A 21,835-nucleotide genomic window follows, 5' to 3' on the forward strand; every position below is an offset into this window, starting at 1 on the left:
ATATTCATGAACAAAAATGAACGAACAGAACGGTTGTTCATGTTCATTTCACTACTACACAAAAGGGCAATAGAATCTCGGCAATAATATGCGTTGGAGCACGATACTACGCCTCAGTGCTAGAAGTAGCAACAATGTGTTGTTTTTTGGAACTCCAACAGACAAGGTTGGGCCCAAGAAAAACACAGAGCGTCGATCACCGGGGCATCTAGCCCAGTCAACATCAGAATAGGCATGTAGGTCAAATATATCTGATTAGCGAATACGCAGACCATGTGATACGCTTGAGCGCAACCCAATACGCCTTACAGTTAATTACACAAATAGTTGATGTGGTTTTTTAAGAAGAATCTTTAGTATTCTTGGTTTATTAAATAAGTTGTAATTGTTAGGCCTAGGATGTCATCTCAAGCTTTCAAAAAATTTAACGATCAGCAAGCATCAGGGTTAATTGAGCAGTTCAAGGCAGAAGAGATTAAAGATGCGGTGTGGGAGTGTGGAAGCGAAAAGGCTCCGGATCCAGATGGGATGACGTTTTCGACCGTATATTGTAGATGTTATGCAGCAATTTAACACACAGGTTCAATCCAACAATCGGTAAGTTCTTTCATTTATTTCATTATTGCCTAAAATAACAGATCTGGTATCTGTATCGGATTTTTGGCCGATATCTTTGATTAGGGTTGTGAATAAAATTATTTCAAAGATATTGGCCAACCGGGTGAAAAAAGTTATTAAAAGCCTAGTGTTGGAGGAACAATCCGCTTTTGTGTCGGGAAGATAAATAGTGGACGGTCCGCTTATTTTAAATGACGTGGTGAATTGGGCAAAAAGGGGTAAAAAAATCAATATTTCTATTTAAAGCAGATATAGAAAAAGCATATGATACGTTAAATAGGAAATTTTTAATGTCAACCTTAACTTACATGGGCTTTCCCGGCAAAGTGGAGAAATTGGATCATGGGAATTTTATTCTCGAAGAGGGCATCGATCTTGGTAAACGGGTCTCCATCAGGGGAATTTCAATACGAAATGAGTCTTAGACAATGTGACCCTTTGTCTCCCTGTCCATTTTTAATTGTGATTGAGGCACTCCATGCTTTAATGATAAACGCCAAGGAGGGTGAAGTGTTTTCGGGGGTAAAATTACCCAACGACGGTCCTTATATTTCCCACATGTTTTTCGCGGATGATGTGATGTTTTTGGCTAAGTGAGAGGTGGAAAATATAAAAAACCTTAGGAGAATTTTAAGGGTATCTTATGAGATTTCTGGATTGAAAATAAACAAATAAATAAAAAGACTCATTTTTATGCGATTGGAAAATATGGGGAAGAGGTAAAAAAATATGTCAACTATGTTAAAATGCAAAGCCGGAAATTTTCCATTTGCGTATTTGGGTTTAAAAGTGAGAGCTAACATGAATAGAATAGAGAATTGGAAAGATGTTATTGACACTTTCAATAGAAGATTATCGTCATGGAAAGCAAAACTTTTTTCGTTGTCAGGAGACTAAATTTAGTTAAAGTGGTTCTTGGTAGTCTACTAAACTACTATTTATCATACAAAGCCCCGATAACAGTTATAAAAACTCTAGAGGGAATATGGAGAGTTTTTATGGGGTGGGTGTAGGTCAAACAAAAACTAAGGTGGGTAAAATGGTAAAAGGTTGTATGTTCAAAAAAATTGGGAGGGTTAGGGGTAGGAGGTATAGGAATTGAATTTAGTGAAAGATTGAAAATGGATACTGATCAACTGTAGGTAAAAGTAATAAAAACGATTGGACCGTCCTTGCATTTAGTTTCTGCGGCACCTGGTGATAAAGGGAAACTACGCGAGTAGGCGGCGATCGTTGATCCTTGAACTAAACGGGTTTTACCTCACTACACTACCGTGCCTTCGGGCGAGTGTTCACAGGCTTCGGCCCTAGTTGAGGGTTTTCCCTGGTTCGCAAGGCGAGTGTATCCCGATGTAGTGAATTTCACCAGTAGCCCATTTGGAGAATTCGTTAGCCGTTAAAAAAAAATAATGCCAAAAACAAAGTATCGAAGTATTAACTGCGTTTCAAATGGTACAGGTGAAAGCATTTACTACTCTCCAACTAACTTTAATATAACATGACAAAGACTCTAATCTCTATATATTCTCCTTTCTATTAGCCCCCTGCATGTGTGTTTGCAAAACCCCATTCTCTCTTCTTTATCATCGTCTACCTCATAATAATCACACACGAGAACAAACTGAAACACAAAATAATTAATTTGCATGGGCGGTGAAAAGATGATCACCTTGAACCTTTGCTTCTTGTATCTGTTGGTTGTTGGCATGTTGTTAAGTGGTGGTCTATTAGTCATGGCACAAGATGATGACTACAGCTACGATGACACTGGTGCAGCAGACGCCTTTCCGGCGAGTGGAGGGATGGTTCCGGCTATGTACATATTTGGTGACTCACTAATAGACAACGGGAACAACAACGACCTGACTTCTTTCGCTAAGGCTAATTATTTTCCTTACGGAATTGATTTCAATGGAGGTCCTACGGGTCGATTCTCCAACGGTTATACCATGGTTGATGAAATAGGTCGATCCCTGGCCTTATCCTCTCTGCATGTGTTTGTTTTGCATAATATAAGATCACCTACTTTCAAAGACATGCATGCAAATGAAACATAGTTCAAATAGCTTTGTTCAATTCATAACGGACTTACACTAATTATGTGTTAATAGTTACAAGGGCATTGGTTTAAAATTAATTTTGACTGTTTTTTATGATGATATATAATACATGCATGTATGTGAATGCAGCGGAATTGCTAGGATTGCCACTGATACCACCCTATTCCCAAGTATCAAATTCTAAAGATCAGATGGCTCATGGTGTCAATTTTGCATCGGCAGCTGCTGGGATCCTTGATATTACCGGCCGGAATTTTGTGAGTTTTCAGATCTATGTAATTAGTGGGACTTCTGGCGAATTCTCACAGTGGTTCATGTACCGTCATTGCTTGCTGTTTTTGAAAAATATAAGTATATCTTTATTTATTTTAGATAATTAATTTTTAATCTTGTGATATTTAATTGTATTTAGTTTATTATTGCTTAAACTATTATAAATGAGTATATGTTTAAAATTTAAGGTCTTTGTACATATTTTAGTTCTCCATATTAAGGAAAACTTACAAAAATCAATATCATATTTTAGCCTTCATGGCTAAGCCTACACCTTTGGTGAAAAGTGCTGGCTAAGCCAGCTAAGCCCACTCTTTTGGTGAAAAGAGCTGGCTAAACGGACTCTTTTAATGAAGAGCGTTAGCTCATCCCACGTTTTTGCCAGCCCAGCCTCTATTTTTTGTGATAACTTTCGTAAAACCTAAATTGCACGCCTATTTTTGAAAGGGAAAATTACGAAATTGTTGGTTGACCAAGAATGTTTTCAGTTTTGTCACTCTCATGCGTCCTTGGAAGGACCACTGAGCTTGGGAAGAGTCCACATATCATGTTGAAGAGTCCATGTATCACGCTCCTTCGGAAGAGTCCACCGACGCTTCGGAAGAGTCACTGACGCTTCGAAAGAGTCCGCCGCCGCTTCGGAAGAGTCCGCCGACGCTTCGGAAGAGTCCGCCGACGCTTCGGAACCATAAACATATGGGTCACGTGTCGGACACATGTCAGCTTCTAGGGACATGGACGCATCAACATAACATGCAGACTCTTCCCAAGCTCAGTGGTCCTTCCAAGGACGCAGGAGAGTGATAAAATTTAAAACCCTCTTGGTCAACCAACAATTTTGTAATTTTACCTTTTTGAAAATTTCAAGTCAACTCTGACTATTTTTGTAATTTTCCCTTTATACAGGTGGGTCGCCTCCCATTCAACCAACAGATAAAGAACTTCGAAAACTCTTTGGATCAAATCACGGGCAATTTGGGTGTAGGCGATGTGGCTCAGATGCTTTCTCGGAGCATTTTCTTTGTGGGAATGGGTAGCAATGACTACCTAAACAACTACCTCATGCCAAACTTCCCCACCCGCAACCAGTACGATGGCCAACAGTTTGCAGACCTTTTGTCTAAGGAATACACCACTCAACTCACTGTAAGCTGACTATATGTATTCCCACTATATAGCATTAATTTCTCTATGTAGAGGGACTGACTTCACAGTGTGACCTTTCAATTTAGAAACTCTACAATCTTGGAGCCCGAAAATTTGTTTTGGCTGGGATAGGACGGATGGGTTGTATTCCAAACATGATAGCGCGTGAAACGAATGGGGGATGCTCGGAGGATGTGAACCAGCTAGTCCTACCTTTCAATGAGAACATGAAGACCATGATTGACAAACTAAGCACCAATCTCCCCGGTTCTAAATTTATCTATATGAATATTGATAACATGTTTGAAGATTTACTTTCCAACGCTGGATCCTACGGTAGCACTTACCACCTTGAGTATATTATAGCGCGCTTCAATCGGATATATGTAATCTCTCAGAACTGTAATTGTATTTGTGTTTGGTGATGCAGGATTTCGTGTTGTGGATAGGGGATGTTGCGGGATAGGGAGAAACAGAGGGGAAATAACATGTTTACCTTTACAAACTCCATGTCCAAACAGGAAAGAGTATCTGTTTTGGGATGCGTTTCACCCAACAGAAGCAGTGAATGTTTTGATGGGAAGAAAGGCTTTCAGTGGCACTCCTGATTTTGTTTATCCGATCAACATTCAACAACTAGTGAACATGTAATGACGTACTTGAGCATGTACTAAAGTCACTACGATGATATATGTAGGTTTATTTGCTGTTCTATCCATTCTAGAATAATAAAAACAAATATTTATCTTTTATAAACAAAAGAACTCTTCACTCCTAGTGTAACCAAATGTATTATTATAAGACCCTTTTGCTACGGCCTACTTTTTATTTCTCATTTAAATTTTACTACCAAGAATAACTTAGAACATGTAACATACGACCTTAATCTAGCTAGCATAAAAAATCACATGTCAATTACTTCGATGAAAAAAAAAAACATGTTTACAGCCCTTTATAGACGTAGGCTTTGATAGTTTCCTACTACGCAACCTCTGAGTTCTTTTGTAAAGTAGAATAACCCATAGATCACAGCAATTTTAATGAAAATTTGTTTTTGCAAAAACAAAAAGAAAAACACCTCCATTACTTCAAAAGAGAATAATGTTAATATGAAAACTTTATTTAAAAGGTATGTTTTATAGAGTTATGAATTATATAAAGCTTTTGGAGGTATGTTGTGTAGAGTTATGAATTATATAAAGCAATTCATAATTAACGGAAATAGTTTTATTGATTGATCATATGACAGCATACATACACACGCATATTGAATTGGTATTAGCAACCGATGTGTCCCTTGGAGGAACCGATTTGGATTTAAACTAACCGCTATCATAATACCGTGAATTTTCAGAAAAAAATAATAATAGTAGATTAGTAGTAAGGGGAGGAGGGGTGGTCACTAGTGATAGAAATCTATCACTCCCACTATCCAATCAGTGGCGGACCCAGGAATTTTTTCATGGGGGTGCGGAACATTTTTAAAAATTTTAGGTCCCTATGTATATGAGTAAAAAAATCGGTTCGTGTCGGGTCGGGTCGGGTCATGTAAAACAAACGAACATCAAACTAAATTTATATAATAATCAAAAACATGTAAACTTTGTTACAAACATAATTAAAACGTCGACGCCCTACGGGTTTTCATTTTTTAAAATTTATCCAAAACATCATTTAAAACTAATTTTTTAAACAATTCTTTCTCTATATAACATAAGTTCATTGCTCCATAACATAATGTTTCAATTTTAATTTTCAACTATTCAAGCCTAGAAATCATAACGTTAGTTGTAATCACCCTAAAAATATATAAACAACATAATCACCCTAAAAATCATCTAAACAACCATAAACAACGTCAAAAACACAAAATTTCAAACCTATTTAACAACTTTATTACCTTTTTTTCTCCTATAATATCAACCAAAATCATCAAAATAACAAAGAAACCGGATTCCGGTTAGATTTGGTGTCAAACGACGGTGTTATGGTAGCTGATTACGGTGGTCGCCGGCTGCTGGGTTGGGTGATGTTGTTCGTTGGCAGTGCAGGGACGCAAGAGAGGGAGGGAGCGGGAGAGAATTTCTAAAGGTTTTGGGCTTTAATTATTTTATTATAGTTTGAAATATTGTTGGGTTTGGTTAATGGGCTAAGACTTAGTGGGCTAGCTAGTTAGGAATTATAAGTGGGTAAATGTATGGGTATTTGGGTTTAGTTAGTTAGGTATTAAAAGTTATATAATTTAGGTAGTATTTTTTTAAATATAAGTTTACTAAAAAAAATTAAAATATAAATTGATAACACTTTTTACCTAAGGGGTGCGGACGAAAAATTCCAAGGGGTGCGGACGGGATTTTTGAAGAAATTTAACACTAAATTTTTTTTCCCCGGGGGTGCGCCCGCCCACCTTGAAGTGGGCTTGGGTCCGCCCCTGTATCCAATCAAATCATGCCATGTCATCACCCAATATTGTATCACTAGTGATAGAAATGTAGGGGGAGTGGTATCACTAGTGATGGAATTCAATCACTCCCAAATTTTTTTAATTTTCATTTTAAAATTAGAAATTAACAATAAAACACTAAAATTATAAATTCCATTAAAATTAAAACATACTAGTTCAATTTAACATACTAGAAATATTTTAGGCTACAATTTAAAAAAAAAATACTAAAAAAACTCTACTCCTCGTCCGACTCATGAAACTCCAAACCTAAAGAACCTACTAGTTCGATTAAATCGTATCTCAACCGAAAGTGAGTTTCTTCATCACGCAATTCTTGTTGGATATTTTGTGGTACATGAACTTGTGTAGGAGGATCCGGCACCCAATCCGGGGATATTGCAACCGACTTAAACGGGTGGCATCTCCCAACCCCACCTTTCGCAAATCTCGCGCTTTTGTTGAATTACAACCGACTTAAACGGTTCATCGAGATGGGCAATTAAAATTTATATAAAGATGAGGGACCTGGATTGCAATTAAAGGAAAGCTATTTAAAAATAGCTAACAAAAGATGAGGGACCTAATTTGCACTTTTCTTCAAACTTGATATTAATTCCATTGCATAAAACGACAAACTTGCTTTAATTCAAACTTTCATCAAACTTGTTTTCAACGGTTATACAAAGAACGCGTTACAAATTCAACATGTGATACGTTAGGCGGCGGCGATGTGCGTTATTTTTTAACGAGTGATGGGGTGGCCATCACGGACCACCCCGCCTGCTCTAAGTGATGGAGGTAGCCGCAGCAGTGAGGCATTAGAATTCTATTTTTTCCTAGTCAATTAAAGTCTGAAATATACAATGGAAGATGAAATTTTACAGATACGTGAATCTTGATTTTCATATATATATATATATATATATATATATGTAGTAGTTAAACTAAATAAATATATATTGTAAATATCGAAAATGAATTTAATCCTTTGCTGATGAATTAAAAATCAAGGGGACAAAAGACATTCTCCATTCCCTTCTTGTGTGAAACCGCAATGTTGTTAATGAAATGAAACACCTTATCAACGGTTTCCTTCTACGATAATTGTCGCATCATGAGTGGATCAATCCAAAACTGTCAATTTCAACAATATGAGTGGTAAAATGTTATGGAGTAATACCATTGCAAGGTATGGGACTTGTCCCACATCATTTGTATGGACAACTGATGTGGGGTTTATATACCAAATGAGCTCTCTCACCTACCAGACTAGTCTTTTGGGTTAAGTTCTCTTATTTATAGTAACTCCGTTCGACTGGAACTGGTTTATAAGAAAGCAGTCGGACTGGTTTATAAGAAAGCAAAGATTTATTAATAACTCAGTTGTCGTATTATTTACATCAACAACGTACAACCAAAGATGGGAGGTTAGGCGAGATCTGTTGTGTTGTTTTGTTGTTCTGTATGTACCCTTTCTAGCTTCGGGCTAGTGTTCAATGAAATTTCCCTTTATGTTTAGAAAAAAGGTTTGAATCCATGAGTTAAGTTTGTGGTACAGAAATTGTATCGCTCAATGAAAGTAAAAGAAGATAATTATAGCATGTTAATTTGAACGTTCCGTAAGCACCTAGCTAATTAATCTTAATTATTTGAGTCACTAATAAATTTAGATGGAGAAGCAATGTGAGTAGCAATCTTAACCCTTTAAATCAACTGCTTGATAGTCAATTAAATTGTTAACATCAAATGGGAGAAACATGTTTGAACCGAACCAACATAGTTATTACTAAATCAAATGCAAACAACCTTGAAATACAAATTCAAATTCTTAAACAAATCATACCAAAGGGCATCACAGTGACGCTAATTGTTGAATATTAATTGGATAAGTATATGTTGGTGCTCTTTCTGAGTATGCTAATCTTGCAGTCACAATATTTGCAGCTTCAGTGGGATGAAAGGCATCCCAGAATATGTACGTCGAGCGGTCCCTGCAAGCTTGTTGAAGAGGAAGACATGTCACTTGACCATTGTTCCTTCCAACTCCACAACATCCTTTATCAATTACTTCAAATCCTAGGTAACATATATACAGTTTAAAACATGTAAGACATCCTTTTTGTAATCATATTATAAATAGTCATCAATGGTGGCAATAAATTAACAGCAAATTTGAGGTACCGTAAGATTGAGCATTGAGGATAAGATCCTTGGTTGCTTGATATGAATCCAAGTAAACAAACTGTGAACCTTGAAGCCCGCCATTATTAAAGCGATCTACAAGTTTCCTTAGGCCTGAGTTAAACAACATGATAGCACTATTTATGTCTTCATTGCACCTGTTCTTTGTACCATTATACCGAGCTAGTTGATATGGTATGCACCCGACTTGGCCCACTGCAGTTACTATCACTTTTCGTGCACCCAAATTGTACAATGCCTGATAAATATTTGAACAGTGAGCTATAAACTTTAACTAAAACTCACATATAATATGCCCCAAACCCTGCTAAACAAATGACTGGACTGAATGTACCGACGGGTCTCACGAAATCCAAAAAATAGAAACGTTTATTTACGATTTTTGTAAGATAAATTACCACGGATTACCAGTGTAATCCCACAAAAAAAAAAGATAAAATATTTAATTTTAATTTTGTCGGATAAATTTATCAGTAGAAACATATTTTTTTCTATTATTTAAAACTCGTCTTTAATTCCATTGGTTAAAAAATATTTTTTAAAGTATGTCTACAAAACGTGGATCGATAAATCAGATTAAGACATTAAGTATTAACCACAGCCGACGGTATCATCGTTACAGGCCCTTACCACCAGATTTCCGATGGATTTGGGCATTTGGCCAGTGGTGATACTCATTTGTTTTGCGGTAAATAATCGCTAGAAAGCTAGTTAAAACTAGTAAAATTTTCAATCCATACCCTTTAGCGACCAATCTCGCTTTGTATCTCTCTATCTCACCATTAGCTTTATATTTAATCTTATAAATCCACTTACACCCTATGGGTTTTCTATCAGCAGGTAAATCAACAAGTTCCCAGGTTTTATTACGTAGCAAAGCTTCCATTTCTAAGTTCATTGCTTCGACCCACTTAGGATCTTTTGAAGCTTCACTATCAATGACAATTCAATCAGGACAATAGCAATGAGGCGTTTGTAAGAATAGACAAAAAATACTCACGGTAAGCTGATTAGTATAATCATGAATGAGTGAATTTGCATAGGCTTGTGGGGTGAACTGGGATCCGGTATTGTAGAAATCGCGCATGAAATAGTTATTGAGATAGTCATTGCTTCCCAGTCCAGAGTAGAAGATGCATTTGCTAAGGTAAGTTGCCAAATAATTATCATCTCCTCTGAAGTAACGCCTCATCTGCTGCACTACATTCCCAAAGTTATTTACTTGCTGGTTCATTGAAATGTGATCACCCTGTATATGAAAGTATATTTTAAAAATTTGGTCATGAACTCAAGTTAATACAGCTTTTTTGGAAAAAGTAGGAAGTGGTGAACATAAAAGAGAGAGCATTACAAGATTGTTGCCGGTTTCATCACGGATGCCTGCAGCTCCTGATGCGAAATTCAGTCCGCTGAGTATTGCTCGGCCACGAGTTCTTGCAAAGGGCGGGATGTTGTTTCGAAATCCTAGAAGTTGAGCTGCAATGGAGCCAAAGCTTATTCATATGTGATGAGATTATTTTCACGTATCACTTCTTTGTAAAGCAATAAACAAAGTCATGATCACCCATCTTCAAAAACCATTTAATCTTTTATATTCAAGGTGGTGTGTAAACAAGCCAAGCGTCTCGTAAGCCACTTAACAGCTAGCTAAAAGCTTAAATCAAGCTGCGCTTAAACAAACTCGATTGTAAGCCTAAACATAAGCTTCTTTAATAAATGTGTATTTCACTTATCGAGCTCATGTGGGCTAGCAATGGCCTATTATTTTTATATTTTTTAATATATTTAAATACTTGAAAGAGTTGTCTAAGACCGTGGGGTGTGGGGCGTGGGTTGGGGCGGCGGTTTGGGTTCAACACCGACTTTCACCCCGGGTTGGCGTTGGGCATAACGTTGCCGCTTTGGCATGGGGATTGTGCCTGGCGTGGGACGGGGGCTGGGGTGATGTGGCTGGCTTTGGTTGGCTGGTTCGATCTAAGCCACCCAAAAAAATCCACATGGCTGGTCACGCCAACCTAGCCACGCCACACCACACCACGTATCGAGCAATGCCTCCAACCCAAATCCCTCCGCACCAAATAGTCTAAACTAAATCACTATCATCCGTCCACTGCCAATTATGGGCTTTTGTGAAATAACTACTTTTTGTTAAATCCGGTTAGTGCTTTATAGTCACGATTGAAGCTTTCAATTAAATGTTAAATGTATATCTACATTATTATTTCTCTCTTTAGATGCACTCTCTCTATCTATAGGGATAAACTTAAGATTTGTTTACATCACTCTGTCAGTCCTACCAATAGGGTTTTATTTTTTGAAATGCAATTTTCTTTAATCCTATCGTCTTACGTGGAACTTGAATCCAAAACCTCCAAACCTAGGTGTTCCTAAAGGTTTTGTCTTTGGCAATAGGCCACCAACCCCATTTTTTTTTTTTTTTTTTTGGGGGGGAGGATTTAACGGGTACGGTTGTTCTTGTTATAATAATAATAATAATAATAATAATAATAATAATAATAATAATAATAATAATAATAATAATAATAATAGTAATAATAATAATAATAATAATAATAATCTTTATCATTAATTATAAAACTACAGCGAATATAACTAAATAATTTGTATTATATGTTTCATATATAAAAGTTACAATTATAAATATATGTATATATAGTAATATAGAGGGAGGTTCATTTGAGACGAAAATTAAATTGAGAAGAAAAATAATAAAGAGTAGAATTGTAAAACATTAAATAGGTTTTTTTCCCATCTCATTTATTGTTATCTTTGACTAATTAATTAGTCATAAAACTATCACCTTCCACACTAAAATTTTTGCCTAGACACATCAAAATTTATCCTACACGTTTTTGAAATTTATCCTACACATATTGAAATTTATCCTACACAATTTGTAATTTATCCTACACACCTCATAATTTATCCTACACTTTAAATTATTTTTTTCCTCTTTGAAAAGATTTTTTTTTTGTTTTTGAAAATAATTTACAAATTCAATTTAGTTAGCTATTAAAAAGGAAGACTAACAATTAATGATCTATCTAAATTTATCAATGTACCCTTACACTAATATTAAATACAAAAATTAAATGAAGTAAAATGAAACATTCTTATTGGTTGAAGTTTGTTCTTTTTTTATTTTTACAAAAAAATTCTTCTCATTTGAACCCTCACTAATAATATATGCACATAATACATATATAGTTATACAGTTTATGAATAAACAGTAAACGAGTAAAGCTTGATTTTGAAAAATTACTCACGAGTCGAATTTGAGCTTTTGAAATAGAAATCAAAACGAGCCAAACTCAAACTCGAAAGAACTCTTGTAAGTTGAAAGAGCCGAGCTCAAGCCTATGCGAGCTTGGACTCGGCTTGGGTCGTTAATTTACACCCCTATTTAAGGGAAAAGTAGGGTAAGGAGTGAGAAACTAACCCAATGCATCAACGAAAGTTCGGCCATTAGTAAACCGGCCACTAGCACCTTGAGGGAAGTCGATTCCATAAGGCCTGTAGTTGGCTCTAGCAAGAGTGACAAGCCCATTGTTGTTGCCATTATCAACCAAAGAGTCTCCAAAGATGAAGAATCCTGGAACTTGTGATGTAAATTGTGAATAACCCTTTGCTGCTAACCATAACAAGGAGGCGGCTAAAACCCACAACCCAAACTGTTTCATCAAACTCCCCATATTCATTTGATCATGCATTGATCAGGGGTTGCCAATAAATATGGCCACTTGAGGGGTAAATGCGTAAAATGACATTTATTTCGTTTTATAATTTTGTTATAATAAAGGAATAGCCCATTAACCCGTGAGATGGAGGTGTACCGGTTTATGGTTAGGGGCAGAGATAGAATGAAGCCACTTTTGAGTTGGGGTTTATGATCCAATTAATATTGTCAGGTGCAGCTACATGAAAGAGTATGTATTTCACGAGAAACCTACAGCATGCATGGCTCCAACCTTTATCCCGGGCCCCAGATAAGAGAAGACTCGAGGACAATCTATACATAAAATTATTATGTGTATATTTTATTGTTGAGATTTTCTGAAAGTGACTTGATCGACATTGAACAAAAATAGTAAATTAAGATAACTAGTTGATTTTTCATACGCGCGTTGCGGCGGGGACCCAATGACTGCAAAACGTTTGTCAGTAACGGAAAGCAGATACAGTATGGTATTTGTAGGTAAAAATCAATAAATACAAGTATGGTGCTAGATCGGTGTCGAACCGAAAGTAACGATTCTGAAAACGCCAAAAGGTGGGTACCAAATTGGTACCGAAAATGATTTGGTATAGTAAATTTGGTACCGATACGATACATGTTTGATGACAGGATTTAATTTGCTCATCAATAATCTAAATATCCAAGTTAATTTACATGCTACAGTTCATTCATTACAGGAAAAGACAAAAAATAAAGCAAAATAGTTGTTGTGTATATAAAACCCCATTCAAACGAAATACAGTTTACTTACTGTGTGTATAGAAAGTAATTTAAACGGTGCAATTACTTGCATTGTTACGTTGCTACAGGATTTGATGAGCTCGGTACCGAAAATACCGTTACCATACCGAAAATACTGTTACCGAAATCCCCAAAAGTGGGTACCGATACCGAATATACCTGTTACGATACGGCTCGGTACCGGTCGGTACTGCTACGGCACCGGTATTTGAGAGTAAAAACCGATGAATACCGGTGCCGAACCGGCACCGAAAATACACCCGGTTTAATATATTAGGTACCGATACCGGTATCCAATTTCAATTCTATTTTTATTACAATATATATATATATATATATATATATATTTATTGAATACTGTTGATTCAGTTTAATGTTTAATGTTTAATTAGGTAATCTATATATAATCTAAAAATTAGTTACATGTTCTATTTTAAAATCAACATTTATGATGTTTTAAATGCAATACTTAAATTGATATCTATATCTATATATCTATATATACTTAAAAATTTAGTTATATCAACTTTTTTACAACTTCATGACCCTCTTAAATACATTTGTGTTATTAAATCTATAATAATACTAAACCCTTCCCTGCCCTCGAGACCCTAATCGACATCCTCAGAGTCAAACCCGCTCCTTTAATTACCTTGCTATTCAATTCTACAACTCAATCCCTCAACTATCTGTCTTCTCTCAGCCCTCTCTATATTCTCTCTTCTTTCTCTTAATAAATCATCATAAGGTTTCTTCAATGGTTTGCAAGGATTGTGGATAATGGGATCATCCATCCAAGGTGTACGCCTCCCCTCAATCGAAAATCACTGGCCACCATAGCAACATGCTTCACTTCCATTGCTTCGTTTTTTTCAATCTCTACATCCCATCTTGCTTTATGTATCTATTTTTTTAACCTAATCAATCTCTGTTCTTTTTCTATTTGTATGGTTTCAACAACAACTGTGTAACTCAGGGTGTTCAGATTTAGGGTTCTGACAAAAATGGGGATGGTTACGGGTTCCGATGGTGGATCGACCTTCCAACCATGCTCCGGCAAAGATTCCGGCAACTACGGTAAGGTTCCGACGAGTCTGATCTCTCTCTACATGTTCTTACTAATAGACGCTTTTTCGAATTTATATAAACATTTATAGTTTTGTGTAATGATGAGATCAGCGATGGTGGCTAAAACGATGTTCGCTTATTATTTTAAGTTTTCAGTTTTACATAAGCAATTGATTCTGTCTTTGTCTTTTTACTGTTTACGATTTTAATTTACTGTTGATTTAGGGGGTTTTGAGTCTAGAACTGAATTTGAATTCGGTTTTTTGTTTGAAGTATTATTTACAGGTAACAAATGAATGTTTGTGGCTAACTCGATTGTGACATGTTATTTGTTCGGTTTGTTGCCGACCTGTTTCTTTATTTTTAGGTAACTTCTTTTTATACAACCTTTTTATAGGGCTTGGTCATGTTTGATTCGCATTCAATTCATCCTCTTCAGTCACAAATTTTGTTAGAAATTGTATACAGATATGGTCGTTTCGTTCGTTCTACATGGTTCGGTAGGAATGAATCCTAAATTTATATATGGTTTGCTTTCTGTATATAGTTATTGTCAAAGTTGTAAGTATTTGGTAAAGGATCCTAAGTTTGCTCGCAAAACGGGAATTCTTTGATCGCAATTGGAGGCTTGTGGGAACCTTCTGATGGCAACGATCCTTCAGTTGAAAACTCAACATTGGTTCAAACGGCTATCAGGTTCGTTTTTGCATGTTAATTCTTATCTTTACAAGTCCCCCTTTTTTAACAAATAAACAATTTATATCGTGTAGGCATGCCAAAGACATCACAGGACTAGATTTAAAGAGTTGTCATCATTGGAATCCTTTTCTTAAGGTAATAATAATATAGTTGTTTTGTATGTTGCTGTTCCAAAGAAGGTTCCCTGTTCCAATTGGTTAGTTAACTGTTTTTATTTTCTGTTAACACGCTTAGAGATAAAACATAAGCCATGGTAGCTAACTAATAAGTAAACTTTGATGGTGGTTAATTGATGGTATTCCATATTTTTTAATTGCTATCATTATACTTTTCATGAGAGCTAAATGCAGCCACACATTTGAAAAGGTTTTCCATTTTGTCTTAATGGTGCATATTATATGCGTATGATATTCAATTGATTATAATTTTTAAATCAAATTAAAAGAATTAAACTTTTTATAAATCATGTGGTGTCCAAAGCCATATAAATGAACCATCACATTCATAATTAATAGTGTACAAGTGGTAGGTATTTCTTAATAAATTGTTCTCTTTTATAAAGTCTAACATTATATAAAAACCAATTCAAGAAACTCTAACTACAAGCTAGGATACCAAAAGTCGCTTTAAAATTAATTAAATTGCATTGTTTTATTATGCCTCTTTGAATATCCTTGTCATTTAATATCATTCATTAGGATATGATTAATTTGTAGACAGTTGAACGGTCTTTGGTTATGCTATAAGATTGTCGGCTTTGTTATTTTTGTAGGTTCATAGTTCCCTTTCCTCCTCTATTGCCATGGCCAGCCCCCTTAGTTTGCAAACGTCCGACGGTGGTACAAGCAGTCATATGTTCCTTAGTGAACTCCGTGAAGTGAGCACCGGACCTATCATGATAATGGTTTGTAGAAAATGGGACGTGACAAGTGTTAACGGCAGGTACATGAGCACCGACTATATTGTTACTGACATAAAGGTAGTTTTCTACCCTCTGCTATCCCACATTCTTACGCTTTTCTACTTTTGTTTCTGAAACAAAAATCTACGCCTTTATTTGTGCAGAGAGGTGTGATGTATTTGCACCGCAAGGAATAACATTGCCCACTGTTTTTTTTTTTTTTTTTTGACAAACTCAAAGAGGGCGGTGTATATTTGGTCAAAGGTTTCGCCGTGCAACCTACAAATCAGTATCGGGTTCTTAAAGACAGCCCCTTTGTGATCGTAAGGTATATATCGGCTTACACTTTATTCGTGCCCTGTTTAATAAACCATTTTAATTAAAGATGTGCTATTTACCTTTCTACTCGATCTGAAATGTTATTTACATACCTGGTATATGTTTACTCTATTTTAAAATTAGGAGGCTACAACAGTCGGAAACTTGAGTTCGTAAATATAAAAGTGCATTGTTCTACATTTAAAAATAGGAATAAAAAAACTTGGTAACGCATCACTTCGAATGTGTAAAGACATATAAGGGGAGAAGTTGGCTTTTGAAAAAAATAAACTTGGTGTCGTTATAAATGGAAAGGCAACTAAAAAACTTTCAACTATAATTGATTGATTTCCATAAACAATGTAATTGTGCATATTTATTTTTGGATAACCGTCTACATAAATGTTTCATGCTTTTCCTTCCCAGACCTGCTTATGCAGATTCGGATTCAGAAGAAACAGTTGACAGTGACCCACATGAAAGGTATACCGTCTGCACTTAGTGTTAGTATGAAAACCCGTACTACTTTTCGATGCATATATACGTAAATATAGTATACCATTTTTAATAGTTTTCTTTTCGTTATTTTACTGCAGTCAGTTGGCTGGTGATGGGATTGGGGATGACGGTGGCATGCGTTAGCAAAAGTCTGGTCTATGTGTTATCCAATAAGATAGGAAGGCGTGCGAAAGTTTATGCGTTTTTCCTTTTTCTGTTTCATGTTTATTTTCCTTGGAAGACATCTTTTTTCACTTCTTTTTGGCCGGCAAGTTTTGCCAAGGAAACAACTTATGGTCCATGGTTTAATAAAGTTTAAGCACGCCCCTTTATAGGCGTATTGTCTTACATGTTATGCACCGGTCGTGTCAGACGTCTTACCACAAACAAATAATAGCTATCATGCATGCCGTGCATCGCACGGGCTTTCTCCCTAGTGTTTATAATTCACAAGTGAAAAGAAAATGGAAATTTAAGATGGATAGAGTATTTATTTAAATAAATAAAATGTTACAAAGTTATAAACCATTAGTAATGCAAAAATAAAACACTATTAATTTTTCAAGGGTTAATATCTATCATCTATCATCTCTAATAAATAAAGATCTTAAGTTGTCAATGACACTTTTGACGGGCCATATTTTGGAAGAAAATTTTTCTACAATATTAACATTTATTGTTTAAGTAATTTAGATCTGTAATTCTTTAAATATGCAATGATATATATAAATTACGTAAACCATGTTCACATTTAACCTTTTCTATTCTGCTGAATTAACTTTCCTTTGATGCTTCTTAATCGGAGAGTCTGGTAGTTTTATAAACAACAATTTGTTACTCAAATTTTGTTTTTCTACCTGGTTCAAATTAAGAATGCTTCTACTTTCTCTTTCTCTGCAAGAAAAAAAAAAGCAACACGTCCATCGTATTTGATGTTTGTTTTAGAGGTTTCTGAGATTGCTTGTACATCTTTTACTTCTCAAACACCCTGTCTCTTACATTCTTTTTTAGTTTGTAATGTTAAGGTGTCAGTTTTCTTTTTCTTTTTTTATTTGTGAATATTCTATATTATATGTTGCAAAAGATTTGAAGTGAAAAGTATATAGGAATTCTTTTTTTTTCATAACTTTTGATGTTCAAACATTAAAAAAAAAATATTTGAAGTTAGATTTAGAGATTTAAAGAAATATTTTAACATAAATTACTAAATTAAATAGCTTATTTTAACATAACTTTTGATGCAGCAGGTTTCAAAACCCTCCTTTGCTATTAGTGCTTGCGTAGTGGGGCGTTATATGCCCTCATAAAGCCCCTATAAAGCCCTAAACACCACTACGAAGGGCTTTATGAGACAAAAAAGGTGGGTGGCGCTATATATATGGTGCCTGATTGGGTGGGGGGGAGGATTTCAAAAATGGACCAATAAAAAAAACAAGTGTTTTTTTAATTAATTAATAAAATTGAAAATTAATTAATAATTAGGTAATGATAGGTAGGGGCTTTATGACTACGGGCTCTAGTGATATAATGCCCCATAAAGCCCATGTGTGATGTGGCACGACACGTGTCGCATAACGCCCCACAAGGGGCTTTATAACTACGGATGGCCTTAGAGTATTAAGGGCCGATAAAGTAAAATTTAGAGATTTAAAAGATATATTTTTAACATAAATAAGATAGCTTATTCGATATAGACATTGTTTATGTTTGTTTATTAGTATTAATAATGGTTGAGATTGGGTTTAAGGAGATATAATTGGTGATGATGATGAGCATTTTGAAAATTCCCATACTAAAGAAGAGATTGGAAGTAAGATTTCCATTGGGTGCGAGTCTTCTTCTGACAATCCAAAGATGGTGTCATGCTGTTTGGTTTCTTACTGAAATAAGGTCAACTATAAGATTAATTTGCAATGGATGATGATTCGTTTCTTTGAGTTCTTTGTTTCTAATTTTCAACCCAATAATTTTGGTAATTTTAATTTATTTTTGTTAATTGGTATGACTTTTGGTAAATTTGAATTTATGTTTGTGTTTTAATCACTAAACATGTCCTCATTTGATAGCATTTTAAGTGTGTATATATTTCAACTTTATTATATGATCCTTGCCATGTATTCAATTGTTTTTAATGATAAGTTTTAAACATTCAACCTATGTTACGATTTTATCATTTTTATTGTTCAACCCGTGTAATACACGGATTACTAACGTAGTATTCTACAAATCTTAAAATAAATAAGAATGGGTAAAAGTCACTATAGAGTGACAAGTGTCTAAGCAGAGATCAAGTGAAAATGGTAATTTTATCCAAGAGAATACACACACACACACAGGTTAGCAAAGCTCAAGTAATTCAAGTGTTTCCTAATAATTCACATAATTATTAGGTTAGTGTGTATCATAGCTTAAACGGAAGAACGGATAGAATGTGGTTTTAAAAATCAAACGAGCAAAGGATCTCGTGTAATATGATTTATTAACCTTACATTCTAATTTGGAAAGTGTCTATAGGTGTTTTAACCCGTTACAACTTGTTAAAGTGGTTTATGCCACTTTAAGGGGTCGTATGCGTAACTACGGGTCCAGATGGTCGAATGAGTCCTATGACGAGTCCGATACGTCAAAACCTGTTTACTAATAGTGTATGATCAGTTTATAAATCAAAAACAGTGATCATATATGTTTAAAACTATTTTATGCGAAAAAGGGTATTTTAGACATTTTAATTTGTGTATCTAAAGTTGACTCGTCATTTGACTAACCAAACGACATGACCATAAGGTATAACCTCAGAGGGTTATTCCCTATATTAAAGTGGTCATATAACTGGGCTTGGTCGGATCCTAAGATTGACCAAACGGGTCAGATTCGAAAGTCAAAGCGGAAGTAAAACTGCTCGACTTTCGACTAAGGAATAAGCACTAAACTATAAATGATGAGCTAGACATGTTAGAACATGTCTAATTATGTTATAAAACTGATTTGTTGTTAAAACTTTAAGTTTTAATACCCAAAAACTCTTTCGTCGTAAAAATGCATTTTTATGCATTTTTTACTTTTATTTCGTAAAAGTTTGACTCGTCATTTCGCCTACTAAATGTGATGATCAGATGATGTAATCGCAAGGGATTAACACATTCATTATTACGATCACGTAGCAAAGTTCAATTTGAACTTTAACTCGACCAAAATAGTCAGAACCGAAAGTCAAAGAAAAAGTCAATTTGCTTGACTTTTGACTCATAACTTAGCCAAATAATGAAAAAGACTAGGAGAAACACTTATAAGTGTTAGAAGAGGAAGATTAGAACTCAGGTAGGAGGCCTCAATTGCTGAAGCAAGCTCGAAATGAGTTTAGAGATGGAGAAAAGAATGGTGCAAGTTCAAATGGTGAACTTTATCACCTATTTATACTAATTTGGGATCAAAGAGAGCTTGACAAGTGTTATGTGAGGTATCCTAAGGTTACTTAGCGTTATAACAAGTGTCAAGACTAGAATTAAGGTGGCAAAGATCGTTCTAGGTGGCATTGTTTGGTGAAAGGTGGCAGAACTTAGAAAACAAGCATATTTTTGCTTATGGGCATGTCTTACGGACCATATGGACTTTGGTCTTACGGTCCGTAAGGCCTTCTGATAAATAAGTTTCACTTTTTGGCAGATTTGGCCCCCGGACTTGTATTGTCATCTTTTTGACATTTTTAACCCTTCGAACCTAATATTTAAGCTATATGAAGGGTATTTAGGGTATGTGTAACTTATATCTTTGTCTCGGAATGTACGTTACATTAAATTGAGTATGTTTAAATATCGGTTAACAAAATACTTTCAAAAGAAATAGAAAAATTTTTGAAGGCTTGAAATTTTCGCGGGGGTTACACCCCTCCACCACCACCGCACCACTCCCAACCACGACCCACTGCACCACTCCCAACCACCCACCCTCGGTAGTCACCGCCTGGATTTTTGGTAATCAGTGAATAAAATTGCTCGCAATCAAGTCGGTCAAAATCAAACATAGGCGGAGAAAGTCGGTGTTAATTTTACAATTTTTTTACCCAAAACCCGAATTCTAAACTCCAGACCCGATCCATGAGTTTTAACTTGTAGTTTTCTTAACCTAGCTTCAACCATCAAAATCAAGTCTCCTTCTCCAACTCGATTTCTCTGCCTGCTGTGCTGACTTACCTTCTCCTCCACCGCATGTTGCTTTTAATTCGAGTATTATTTGTTTATAAACTTTGATTTATGGGTTTATGGGTGCCGTTGTAAAAGTACATATTTATACAAATTTGGGTATTAGATCATTGTCTTATTTTTTAGATTTTATGGTTGAAAATAGAGAATTTCTTCCGTGTAGTTAGATTATTAAATTCTATGCTTGTTTTGGATCATTTTTATGGTATATTCAGCTCATGATTTATAATTCACGGGCAAGATAAAAAATGGAGAAAATCTTTTTTGATCTTGACTTCAATACTGTTTTTGGTAGTTGGAATATTGTATATCGATGGTGGTTGGTGGGGGCAGGTGGAGGTGGTTATTGGTGGTGACGGGTGGGGTGATGGTATTATTTAATAGAAAAAATTAACTGGATTAGGGCTAAAGTACATAGTGTGTACTCCGTGTAGCATTTGAAAACATTAAATGCAAAACTTATCAATTTTAAAGATAAAGGACACTGTCTGACAAAAAGTATAAAGATAAAAGTAAAAAACTTGTAATTCACTCGGTAAGTGTTTGGATTAGCTTATAGCTTATTTTCTATCATTTGCTCTTACACAAATAAGCTTCTTCAAATAAACTAAAAAACCATCTTCAAATAAACTTATTCAAATTAGCTTATATAAGCTAATAAGTATAAGTATAAGCTTAAAAAGCTAAACCAAACATCAAATTAAACTTAGAGTAAACTTCCATTTTGCTCCTTGTGGTTTGTTCATTTTAACGTTTTTTGTCACACCCCAACCGATGGCGGAATCATCGGGGCGTGACACTAGGCGAATCAGATTGCTCAAGAGAATCCATAACAACTATATTGCGATGATATTTATTACATTCGTTATCCCATACTAACAAATAATACAATCACATAAGTCATCACAG

General features: G+C 35.3%; 2 protein-coding genes and 1 long non-coding RNA gene across 3 annotated transcripts; 2 read left to right on the plus strand and 1 right to left on the minus strand.

Annotated features, from left to right (window-relative positions):
- Window positions 1–2,170: 2,170 nt before the first annotated feature.
- On the plus strand, window positions 2,171–4,847 carry LOC110879378 (GDSL esterase/lipase At1g71691). Its single transcript, XM_022127827.2, has 5 exons — window positions 2,171–2,583; window positions 2,808–2,935; window positions 3,858–4,097; window positions 4,184–4,433; window positions 4,528–4,847. Exons 1-5 carry the CDS (start codon window positions 2,265–2,267, stop codon window positions 4,746–4,748), a joined length of 1,158 nt encoding a protein of 385 aa, XP_021983519.1. The 5' UTR covers window positions 2,171–2,264; the 3' UTR covers window positions 4,749–4,847.
- Window positions 4,848–8,246: 3,399 nt separating this feature from the next.
- On the minus strand, window positions 8,247–12,473 carry LOC110879377 (GDSL esterase/lipase At1g33811). Its single transcript, XM_022127826.2, has 5 exons — window positions 12,206–12,473; window positions 10,097–10,221; window positions 9,746–9,994; window positions 8,725–8,983; window positions 8,247–8,619 (listed from the first exon to the last, which is right to left on the minus strand). Exons 1-5 carry the CDS (start codon window positions 12,462–12,464, stop codon window positions 8,396–8,398), a joined length of 1,116 nt encoding a protein of 371 aa, XP_021983518.2. The 5' UTR covers window positions 12,465–12,473; the 3' UTR covers window positions 8,247–8,395.
- A 1,456-nt stretch (window positions 12,474–13,929) lies between these two features.
- Window positions 13,930–16,122, plus strand: LOC118482207. Its single transcript, XR_004867719.1, has 5 exons — window positions 13,930–14,320; window positions 14,859–15,007; window positions 15,082–15,145; window positions 15,783–15,989; window positions 16,076–16,122. It is a non-coding gene; the product is annotated as an uncharacterized LOC118482207 (long non-coding RNA).
- The last annotated feature ends 5,713 nt before the right edge of the window (window positions 16,123–21,835 follow it).

Source organism: Helianthus annuus, chromosome 9, assembly GCF_002127325.2.
Source record: "Helianthus annuus cultivar XRQ/B chromosome 9, HanXRQr2.0-SUNRISE, whole genome shotgun sequence".
In the NCBI taxonomy this organism is placed as follows: domain Eukaryota; kingdom Viridiplantae; phylum Streptophyta; class Magnoliopsida; order Asterales; family Asteraceae; genus Helianthus; species Helianthus annuus.